Consider the following 12,434-nt stretch of genomic DNA (forward strand, 5'->3'; position numbering starts at 1 on the left):
CAAAACACTGACCAATCAGCATCCGTGGCGCTCAAGCGCGCAACTGCTCTGCTTAAGGAGACAACTTCTCGTGGGCCGCCAGGCTGCAAAAAGGAGGAAACAGGCAACCCGTGAAGCAATACGGCTAGGACGGGAGGGACTGCAGGTCAAAATCAAAGCCCCAACGCATACCGAAAGAAAACAAGAAACCGAACGCAAAAGTTTGCGCCAAAAAAGCTGCCGTCCCCTTGCTAAAAATGAACCCTAGAGAAAGAGAGAAAAGGGCGAACAAAAAACACAACCAAAAGCCACAAAATCAGGAGAAGCCAACCTTCGCAGCCTGCTGCTTTGAAACTGAAAGAAGGATACTTTAGTCTGCTGCCTTTGCTATGCAAGCATCTCAGCAGCGGAGCCCCTCCCCCCCACCCCCCCACCCCATATTAGTTGCAGGATGTCTCTGAAGGTGCTGGGAGGGCTCTGAATCCTCCTGAGGTAAATCATGGCATGCTAGCCGGCAGTAAGGGGGTGGGAGAACAAGAATAAAATAAAAAGGGAGAGGGGTTCAGTGCTTCCCCCTCCAAAGAAAGAAACCTCATGGCCGTCCCGCCTAGCTCTCCTCCTGCTGCTACAGCCTCTGGCTCCCCGCCTTCCCCCCCCCCGCACTCCCGTGGCATTAAGGGGCTGGGTGGGCGGAGCCCTCGCGTGTGTCAGTCATGCGACAACCCCCCTCAGACTTTTGTTAATGAAAGTGGTGCTGGTTCAGAGGCTGCAGGGAGAAGTGCAGCGGAGAGAGCATTGCAGCACTTTTGACTTCTGTGCTTTTAACTGCTTGCTCTCCCTCCCCCCGTCAGATTCATTCGTTAGGTTTCTTCCTCCCCCCCTCCCCTTTCGGGACCAAAAAAGCGAAAGAAAGAATCCAGCGTGATAAAAGAGATTTTTGTTGTTTGTTTGTTTTTTTACGAGGGACTTTTGCCAGGTGTTTCGCCATGAGGTTGCCAGCTCCTTCGCTGCTGCCGGGAAGCGCCTTTACTGAATGAAATAACTTTCCAAAATAAATCGGCGCGATGAGAGGACATTAACAGGTGTTGCTGGGGGGGTCACTTTCTGTCTGCCCCCTCGACTGCCAACGCAAGGGTATTGTTTTTTTGTTTGTTTTTTTATCATGGAGTTTACAGGACTGCTCCTCCTCCTTTCCACTTTGGGCTGCTTGATCTGCTCGGTAGGTACCTCACGCCGCGAGACACCTCGCGCTCGCACCCCTGTTCGAGACCAGCCTAGCAAGAAACGTTTCTGCGCATGCAAAGTCTGGCTTTAAAGAGATCATGTATTGTGTATAAATGTGCTGTGCCATAGACATGATATACTGTGAAGTGGAAGGTGTATTTGCTGTCGGGGGGGGGGGGGGGGGGGGGTGTGATCAGGTGAAATAAATTTGCAAGTTTGAGAAGTGTTCCATAGCATCCCTCCCGATCCGTACTAAAATCAGCTGGAGAACTTGTTCTGCTCAGCTTGTTTTATTGAAAGAGAATGACATATGCTCATTTGATTGTGGCATTTTGAATTAAATTGGGCTCTTGCTGCAAAGGTAAAACGCTTTGCCACAAATATAATAGATATTACCAACTAGTAGCTCTGGTAATCGATTTCTTTAAAGCTTGGGATCTGGCAAGTTTTTTCGATAACAATTAATTTGATTGACGGTTTGATTGATCGTGGCTTTTTTTTTTTTTTTCTGTCTTTGGGGAAATGAAAGCTTTGGTAAATATGGCCCTTAGGACGGTATTTGTGTTTACCTTTTCCCCCCCTCCCCTCCTTTTTCGTGAAAGTCATTGTTAATTCTGTGTGATACGGTAGGTTCATAAGCTAGATCTGCTCGGACTTGCTGAGTGCCCTTTGGCATGAATGAAAGTCTGATTCGCTTTCCATTCAGTCAAGTAACAACATTTTCTCTTTAGCTGATGACAAGCTACAGCAGGGATATTACACGCTATCAGCTCCTTGAAAGAGCTGGGATACAGCATGTAAACAGATGACTTGTTGATCATACTGTATGTGTGTGTAGACAGATGTCTAAAACTCAAGACAGACAGACACAATATATAGGTGCTTACACAATGTGAAAGGCAATGCTGTAAATTAGGGTCCCGCATTTGTGTGTCTCTTGCATACCTCAGCTTAAAATGACCTACTGCAAGATGCGCTCAGGCATCCTGAGCTAAGTTTCTAATCTGTGCTAAAAATATTTTATTTTTATGCAGAGGAGGCATGTCTGTGGGGCATAAGCCCTTCCTGCCTACAAAACTAATTAGCGCAGGATTACCACGTGAGCCCTTCCTGCCTACAAAACTAATTAGCCCAGGATTACCACATGAGCCCTTCCTGCCTACAAAACTAATTAGCGCAGGATTACCACGTGAGCCCTTCCTGCCTACAAAACTAATTAGCCCAGGATTACCACATGAGCCCTTCCTGCCTACAAAACTAATTAGCGCAGGATTACCTCGTGAGCCCTTGCCGCCTATAAAACTATTTAGCTCAGGATTACCACGTGAGCCCTTCCTGTCTACAAAACTAATTAGCGCAGGATTACCACATGAGCCCTTCTTGCCTACAAAACTAATTAGCTCAGGATTACCACGTGAGCCCTTCCTGCCTACAAAACTAATTAGCGCAGGATTACCACATGAGCCCTTCCTGCCTACAAAACTAATTAGCCCAGGATTACCACGTGAGCCCTTCCTGCCTACAAAACTAATTAGCGCAGGATTACCACGTGAGCCCTTCCTGCCTATAAAACTATTTAGCTCAGGATTACCACGTGAGCCCTTCCTGTCTACAAAACTAATTAGCGCAGGATTACCACATGAGCCCTTCTTGCCTACAAAACTAATTAGCTCAGGATTACCACGTGAGCCCTTCCTGCCTACAAAACTAATTAGCGCAGGATTACCACATGAGCCCTTCCTGCCTACAAAACTAATTAGCCCAGGATTACCACATGAGCCCTTCCTGCCTACAAAACTAATTAGCCCAGGATTACCACATGAGCCCTTCCTGCCTACAAAACTAATTAGCCCAGGATTACCACATGAGCCCTTCCTGCCTACAAAACTAATTAGCGCAGGATTACCACATGAGCCCGTCCTGCCTACAAAACTAATTAGCCCAGGATTACCACATGAGCCCTTCCTGCCTACAAAACTAATTAGCGCAGGATTACCACATGAGCCCTTCCTGCCTACAAAACTAATTAGCCCAGGATTACCACATGAGCCCTTCCTGCCTACAAAACTAATTAGCCCAGGATTACCACATGAGCCCTTCCTGCCTACAAAACTAATTAGCCAAGAATTACCACGTGAGCCCTTGCCGCCTATAAAACTAATTAGCTCAGGATTACCACGTGAGCCCTTCCTGCCTACAAAACTAATTAGCGCAGGATTACCACATGAGCCCTTCCTGCCTACAAAACTAATTAGCCCAGGATTACCACGTGAGCCCTTGCCGCCTATAAAACTAATTAGCTCAGGATTACCACGTGAGCCCTTGCCGCCTATAAAACTAATTAGCTCAGGATTACCACGTGAGCCCTTACCACCTACAAAACAGATGTTGATAATAGCTGCATGCTAATGGCCATATTACTGCGTAGCCATTAATGGGGGAAAAAAAAGAAGAAGAAATTTAATTATTTTGCTGATGCAGTAAAAATGCCTTTGTGTGTAGGAAAAAACCCCATGTAAGGCCACACTAAGGCCACTTTTTAGTTCAGCGTGAGTATAAGGACCCCTTACATAGCTCGTAAACGTAAAGGAGTATATGCAGATGTAACTTTCAAGATACTGTAAGCTACGCACACCCCTGCTGCTTTTATGCACCTGTATTTCCTTCAGGTTTACAACTGGTGTGAGTACCTAAAATGTTACTGGTAGCTGCAGTTAGTAGCAGGGGTTCTCAACCCAGTTCTCAGGAAATCACTACTATTTATTATTTCTATAGCGCTGAAAGGTATACGCAATGCTGTACATTTAAAAGGTTTTCAAGACACCCACAATGGGTATGCATGAGAGAAATCTGCATGCACTCCCTCCATAGTATGCAAAGTTATCTCATGAATATTCATTGTTCGGATATCCTGAGAACCCGACTGCTTAGGCGTATTCCGAGGACTGGGTTGAGAACTCCTGTTTTTAAGGCTAGACTCCCACTGTGCTTCTTCGAGGCACCCAGATGGAGGTCCCTAGTTAAAGAATTTGCCCCATAGCACAGTGTTTCCCGAGTCGGTCCTGGAGTGCCCCTTTGCCAGTCAGATTTTCAGGATATGCACATTGGACATGCATGAAAAATATCTGCACACGATAGCGGCAGGGAATGCAAATCAATCTCACACGTACCCATTGTGGATATCCTGAAAACCTGACTGGCAAGGGGGTGCTCCAGGACTAACTTGGGAAACACTACCGTAGCGCACGCAATAATCACACACAGACGTCTGGTTAAAGCTACAGCTTTAGCACCCTGCGGTTGTGGGCTCAAACCCACACTGCACCTTGTGACCCTAGGCAAGTCACTTAATCCCCCCCATTGTCCCAGGTACATTAGATAGATTGTGAGCCCCACCGGAACAGACAAGGAAAAATGCTTGAATACCTGAATAAATTAATGTAAAATAGAGAATGACATGGTGACAAAATTCATCACCGTCCCCGTCCCCGCGGATAACCGCGGGAAATAATCCCATTTCATTTTTTAGTGTCTATTTCAGCCTCAGTCCTACACCAGCATTCTTCAAAGCAAAGCTTGCGGGTCAGTGGCTGTGGTTATGTGAGCCAAGGATAATGAAGCCGTTGTAACATCACTGATGTGATTGGCTCTTAGGCACTGGTGGAATGAGGCATTATGACATCACAATATCTGCTCTGGATACCAGAGACTGTCATTCTGTAGTGTTTGTTTCAACCTCGGTCCTTCTACACCAGCATTCTTCAAAGCAAAGCTTGTGGGTCAGTGGTTGTGGCCATTCATACTCTTGATTCTTTCCTCTCTCCTTAAAGAATGACATGAAGATGGTTTCCCGCGGTTATCCCCGGGGACGGGAACGGTGATGAATTTTGTCACTGTGTCGTTCTCTAATGTAAAACATTCTCAGCTCCCCTGGGAGAACAGTTTAGCAAATTGAATGAACAAATAAATCTATAATTACTGCTTATCATTTCTATAGCGCTGTGCATTACAACACTCAAGAGACAGTCTCTGTTCAGTAGAGTTTATAATCTAAGACAAAAAGGATAAGTAGAGGGTTAGGGAGTTTCTCAGGCATGGATGCTTTACAAGCAAGTGGGGGTTAGGAGTTAAAAGCAACCTTGAAAAAATGGGGTTTTTAGCTTCATACACATAGACACTGAATTCATTATTTAGAATTAAGAGGCATAATTCTGAAAGGTATATGAGTGTCTGCACCAAAATCGCTAGTTTCCCTTCTTCATTTCAGATCTGTTAGCAATTTTTATTATTATTATTTTGTTTTTAAGGAGCCAAATAGTCATTGCCTTGCCCTTTAAACAGTGCCATTTGAAACCTTGACGCTGTAAAGAAGTTCCAAGACTTCTTTTTAAATTATGGACTCTTTTTATCAAGCCGTGCTAGCGAGGTTAACGCGCGCGCCTTTTCGTCACGCGTTAACCCCTGCGCTGGCCGAAAAACTACCGCCTGCTCAAGAGGAGGCGGTAGCGGCTAGTGCGGCCGGCGGTTTAGCGCGCGCTATTACACGCGTTAAACCGCTAGCGCGGCTTGATAAAAGGAGCCCTATGTGATTGACCCCGTGATATAATTTGCGTGCTATTGCGCTGAGCATTACTAGTAAAAGAATAATTGCTGCCACCACAGTATTTTTTTTTTTTTACCGTGGTGTCGGAGCTTTGTGCATCAGAGCCTTAAGCACTTGATCCTTCACGGCCAAAATTAGGCAGCCCGAGACTCTGTACATGGGATCCTGTAGATGCTGTTGAGCCAACATTGGAAGAATCTCTTTGTGCAATCTATTTAAAAATTTATATACCGCCTATGCTCTAAGCAGTTTCCATTAAAATAACATTCATAAGTGTTTCAAAGCCTAACAAATCTCAACTCACTTTCAGCATACAGGGCTCCTTCTACAAAGGTGCGCTAGCGTTTTTAACGCAAGCACCGGATTAGCACGCGCTAGCCGAAAATCTACCGCCTGCTCAAAAGGAAAACATTCTTGATTTTGTGATCGCGTACTTCACTCACCTCTTCCATGGTTGCCGGTCATTTGGAGAATACAATTGAAGTTACTAATGTTGGTATTTAAATCTATACGTGGCTTATTGCCCAAGGTGATCGCTTCTTTTTTGCAGCTGTGTGCTCCTTCTCGTTCTTCAAGATCACAAGGCAGAGACTATTTGGTTATTCCTTCAATTCACTCGGTGATCAAAATTGCAAATCGTGCTCGCATGCTTCAAGTGGTCTCAAACTCGCACCCCGGGGGCCACATGCGGCTCGCCAGGTACTATTTTGAGGCCCTCTGCATGTTTATCATAATCACAAAAGTAAAATCAAACAGTTTCTTGATCATATGTCTCTTTAGCTATAAATGACAATATTATTATTAAGACTTAGCCAAAAAGAAAGATTTATAAACTATAAAGAGTTTTACCTCATGCAAAATTGTCATTTCTTTAATAAGACATTAACTATTTTTTTTGAGGCCCTCCAAGTACCTACAAATCCAAAAGGTGGCCCTGCAAAGGGTTTGAGTTGGAGACCACTGAAGTAGTGGGACCATTGTTACGGAACTTGATCCCAGATTGTATTCGTCTGATCACTGATTTTTGGGCCTTTCGAAAAAGATTTTCAACTGGCATTTTCAGCTTTGGGTATTTTATAGTTTTGTTTTAGATGTTTTTGAATTGTATACTGTATGGTGATGTTTTATTTTGATTTGTTTAAATCTGTAGTTTTATTATGCATGGAATGGTGTTATCCGCATAGTCATTTGATATACGGGCTACAAATGTTTGAAATAAATAATTACTATTAATTTCATGCCACCTTCTGATCTCTAGACTCTTTTTGGTCTATAGACTTCCCACAGAGCTTAGAACCAGAAAAGGACTGATGGATACAATGTCTGTTATACCAATGATAGCACCTTCTAGTGTACTCGTTGTTGCATAGGCAACCAGTGGAGTTGTTTCAGAATAGGAATTATATTTCCTTTATGCCTGTCCTTGAGTTCACCTAGTATCCTCCACGAACTCCAGTACAGATGCCATCATAAAGGTTTCTTTCTTTTCTAAGAGCTGTAGATACACTTGAATATTACATTGGAAACACATGACCACCGATAATTCAGTTCGTCCACCATTCCTAAACGGTTCATAGACAACACCGCGAAAGACAAAGGCGCGCGCCGACAACTGAGCGCAAGACGGAGGCGCGCGCCGAAGAAAATTACTGTTTTTAGGGGCTCCGACGGGGGTTTTTGTTGGGGAGCCCCCCCAGTTTACTTAATAGAGATCACGCCGGCGTTGTGGGGGTTTGGGGGTTGTAACCCCCCACATTTTACTGTAAACTTAACTTTTTCCCTAAAAACAGGGAAAAAGTTAAGTTTTCAGTAAAATGTGGGGGGTTACAACCCCCAAACCCCCACAACGCCGGCGTGATCTCTATTAAGTAAAGTGGGGGGGTTCCCCCCCACGCCCCCCTCCCCGTCGGAGCTGTAAAAACAGTAATTTTCTGCGGCGCACGCCTCCGCGCTGCGCTCAATTGTCTGCGCGCGCCTTTGTCCTGGCGCGCTTTTGACCTGACACCTTCCAAAACTAATGGTAAATATTTTATTGGAAACCTTTTACAAAATCCCAAGTGGCTGGAAAACAGGTTGCAAGCAGTTTTCATGTGTTAGGGTTGACTTAATCTTTAACCAGCAACTTTGCTCCATCACTCTTGATTAATTCTAAACGATTCATTTCATCAAGATGACTCAGAGCTCAGTCAAGGTGAAAAATAGTGGCTATATTGGCAGTATTCTTGGAACGTTAAAAGTAATTTTACACAAATGTATGTCATTTCATGGAAATATGCCTGTGTTTTTATAATATGACTTGAGCTTCTTTAAATACTTTTGGAAAAGAGAAGATGGATGGTAAGACTAATGTATTTGTTACATCTCTTAAGCAACAAAAAACCCCAAAAAACATACCTTTTACTCAGCTGCCACAATAGGGAATTCTGTTTGTTGTTATTGACTTTGCTTAAGCTGATTGAAGCATTTCTACGATGGCATGTCCATCTACATTAGAGAGTGGTTTGGGGTTGCATTTTCATCCTGGTTTATGTTCATTGGACTAGAAGGAAAAGGAAGTTTCGTCGGTAATGTTTAAATGTGATATTCTATATATGTGCTGATGATATTACAATACTAATACCAGTTTCTGATTCAGTTTGTCAATTTGGGGCCCATACCAAAGAGCACTGTCAAAGGCTTTTCTAAAATCTAAATACACCACATTTAGCACTCTCCCTCTATCCAATTCTCTGGTCACTCAGTGAAGGAAATTGATTACCGTATTTGCCGGCGTATAAGACGACTTTTCAGTACCTTAAAATCCTCCCCAAAGTCGGGGGTCGTCTTATACGCCGGGTACTGTTTAGAGAGCTGCACGGGGACGCCCCTAGGGTCGCGGGGATCCCGTGGGGACGCCCCCTAGGGTCGCGGGGATCCCATGGGGACGCCTCCGAGGGTCGCGGGGCTCCTGCGGGGCTGGATGCTCAGTCTTCTGGATGTACGTGGCTCTTCTTCTCCCTACCTTCTCTGCTTGCAGCACAGAGCCGAACGGAAGTCTTCCCGACGTCAGCGCTGACGTCGGAGGGGAGGGAGGGCTTAAACAAAGCTTAAACAAAGCCCTCCCTCTCTCCGACGTCAGCGCTGACGTCGGAGAGACTTCCGTTCGGCTCTGTGCTGCAGGCAGGGCAGATAAGGAGAAGGAGAGTATCCATGTTGCCTCGGGTCTTGTAATCCATTGGATTTACTTACCACAGAATTCAGTCTTACGGACCTGTAGTTCCCTATTTCATCCTTATTTTCAAGTTTCAAGTTTTATTAGGATTTTATATACCGCCTATCAAGGTTATCTAAGTGGTTTTACAATCAGGTACTCGAGCATTTTCCCTGTCTGTCCCGGTGGGCTCACAATCTATCTAACGTACCTGGGGCTACATCTGCCCTTTACCAATCCTCCGGTACCACTACTGACTCTAGAGAAGGATTGAAAAGGTCAGCCAGAAGAGCCACCAGAGGCTCCTTAAGTTTCCTCAGTACTCTCCAGCCCTATTTGCTTTTATTTTCTGTGGTCCTTTTCCCAGTACTTCATCTGTGAACATAGAACAGAAATATTTGTTAAGCAATTCAGCCTTATCAGTTTCTACGTATTCCTTCCTTTCACATTTGAGTCTCACAATGCCACTTTTGCACTTACTTCTATCACAAATATATCTTAAAATATGTCTAAAAAGGTTAGGGCTCTTTAGCTTGGAAAAGAGATGGCTAAGGGGAGATATGACTGAAGTGTAGAATGGGCAAAAGTGGATCAATTTTTTTTTACTGCATCAAGATTTACAAAGACTAGGGGACACTCAATGAAGTTACAGAGTAATACTTTTAAAACCAATAGGAGGAAATATTTTTTCACTTGGAGAATAGTTAAGCTCTGGAATGCATTGCCAGAGGATGTGGTAAGAGCAGTTAATATAGCTGGTTTTAAAAAAGGTTTGGACAAGTTCCTGGAGGAAAAGTCAGACATGGGACCGTAGTATGGAATGCTGCTACTATTTGTTTTTTTGCCAGGTACTTGCGACTTGGATTGGCCTCTGTGAAGACGGGATACTGGGCTTGATGGACCGTTGGTCTGACCCAGTAAAGCTATTCTTATGTTCATATCAGAAACACTTTCCCCATTTGTAAGCACTAAGGGCTCCTTATACGAAGCCACGTTAGCGGTTTAACATGCGTAATAAAGCGCGCTAATTTGCCAGCCGCGCTAGCCACTACCGCCTCCTCTTGAGCAGGCGGTAGTTTTTCGGCTAGCGCGGGGGTTAACGTGCGCTAAAAAGTTGCGTGCGGTAAAGCTGCGGCTTCATAAAAGGAGCCCTAAGTCCAGTATTGCCCCATTTTCAACTCCTGGAACAGTTTTCCTTGTAAGGAATGCAGGATCATCCCACTTCTAGGAGATCCCTCAGTAGAGATACTCCAATCAGTATCTGGCATATTAAAATCACCTATTAGTGATGTGTGTGCTAGAGGTCTGCTAGGGAACAGGGATCGCAGGAATCCCGCGGGTTCCGCGGGAATCCCCCCCCTAACCCACAGGGACCCCCCTCTAGCCAACGGGACTCCCACGGGGACCCCCCTCTAGCCAATGGGACTCCCACGGGGACGGAAGGCTTTGGAAGCAGGGTTCGTCCATATAATATAATGGACATGTCAGCCTTAGTAAAAAAAGGGGGTTTATAAGTTAATTACCTGAACAGAAAACAAAAAAAGGGTTCCACCAAAGAGATTCCACAAGGAAAACAGCAGCGCAAACACAAAAGAAACTGTGGAATTGATGATCCTGTCAGAAGTAATTGCTGCTTTTTATGGGGACGGGCGGGGATGGAGGTAATTCCTTGCAGGGATGGGTGGGGTCGGAGAGGATCCTGACGGGGATGGGTGGGGACGGAGAGGATCCTGGCGGGGACAGGTGGGATTTCTGTCCCCGTGCAACTCTCTAGTGTGTGCATGCCTTTGAGTTGACCACTGACCCATGACTGCATGCAGAGTCAGGAATTCTCCCTGTGATGTTTCAAGGCAAAGTATAGGAGTGGTTTGCCATTAGCCTTCTCCTGCAGGGTGCGTGGCTCCACTGTGTTGCTGCTACCCAACACGGGGCCCTTCTGCCTATAGGAAGAAATCCAGCTGAACTGCAGTAGATGTCAAGCAACAGAAAAACCAAAGGAAAATACTGCAGAGACGATGTACTGGATGCTAAGTCTTTATTTCTATTATTGAACGCTATTTTTGCAATGTGCTCTGTGTTTTGATTAACACAGCTTCCTCAGGGGTCCAGGATGGTTCCAAAATGGGCCACAATGACACATGAAAGATCCGAAATTCGTGGTAAAGCTGAGTTACCTCGGGGAAATGTATATCAGACATTCACTGATATGCAATTCCTTGAGGCAACTCGGCTTTACCACAAGTTTTGGATCTTTCGCATGTCATTGTGGAGCAGTAAAGGGGGCATAGTCTTGATAAGGGCGCCAGCACATGCCTACTTCTCCATCCCCCCCGCTCCTTCTTGAACCCCCCGCTTCACGCATGCCCCCCTTCCCTTCCTGTACACCTTTTTAATTTTCAAGTGCAAGCAACATGACGAATTTGCTGCTGCATCGTCTCGGCGATCCCTCTGACATTACTTCCTAGGCGCAGGGCCCGGATGTGACGTCAGAGAGAGGTGCCACCAACGCGGACAGCAAGTTTGTAATACCGCTTGCGCAGGGAAAATTAAAAAGGTATGTGGGAAGAGAAAGGGCGTATGCTTGTGGCGGGGGGCGGGAAGGTGCAAGGGGTGCTGGTGGAGAGGAGGACAGCTGCCATGCCCTTACCAAGACCCGTCCAGGGTGGACCGCTCCCTCCCCTCCGCTCCACTCCCTTCCGCCACTGCTTCTCCTCCTCATTCCAACTTAGTCTCAGTGTCTCTGTCTGTATATGGCAGAGGTATTTTTCAAAGGGGGGGTCACACATAAAAACGTTTTTTCTGTAAAACAGGATATGCTGCCTCCCCAGTGAAAGTGTTATTCCTCAAACTCAGAAAGCGCAAGAGGACACTTTCTGGGAGAAAGCAACAAGCGATTTTCCTCAGAAGTGAGGGATTACACTATAATCTTGTTCCTTCTCAAGGTTCACCTTTGGAAGCTATCATGGAGATAAGGTTGTTAATTGTCAGCTAGACTTCCCGACTCTGTGATTTTAAAATGTAATCGTTGTAAAGCATATTGGCAGCCTGTTTGAACGAGATACACGATATGAATAGAAAGCATTGTGGAGGGTAGTGTGGTGTAGTGGTTCACCACACAATTGTTTCCCACGTACTCACCTTTATAGGACCCCCAGGGACCCCTGAAGAAGACTTTTTGTCGAAACATAGTATAATATCTTGTATAATATCTTGAATCGAACCAACAATAAGCCAGCGAGAGTGATGATCATGTGCTTTTTACTCTTTGTGTTGGTTCAGTATAAAAGTTTCTCATTTGGAGAATCTGCCACCCCAATCAGGCAGCACTACTATGCACTGTGTTAATTGGGTAAGTGCAAACAATATGGGGCTCATAATAACAAAAAAAAAAAGCCTAAAAAAATGGCCTAAATGGGTACTTGGACGATCAAAAAGCCT

General features: G+C 45.2%; 1 protein-coding gene across 2 annotated transcripts in view; it reads left to right on the forward strand.

Moving 5' to 3' along the window:
* The first annotated feature begins 520 nt into the window (after positions 1 to 520).
* VIPR1 (vasoactive intestinal peptide receptor 1) overlaps positions 521 to 12,434 on the forward strand; it is a 418,060-nt gene continuing 406,146 nt past the window's right edge. For both annotated transcript variants that reach the window (XR_004538192.1, XM_033931776.1), the window contains exon 1: positions 521 to 1,198. Coding sequence is in view for 1 of the 2 variants with exons in the window: in XM_033931776.1 (XP_033787667.1) it covers positions 1,142 to 1,198 (57 nt within the window). In the remaining variant the exon portion in view is untranslated. The remainder of the gene's footprint in view (positions 1,199 to 12,434) is intronic.

The sequence above is a fragment of the Geotrypetes seraphini genome, chromosome 2 (genome assembly GCF_902459505.1).
Source record: "Geotrypetes seraphini chromosome 2, aGeoSer1.1, whole genome shotgun sequence".
Taxonomy (NCBI): Eukaryota; Metazoa; Chordata; class Amphibia; order Gymnophiona; family Dermophiidae; genus Geotrypetes; species Geotrypetes seraphini.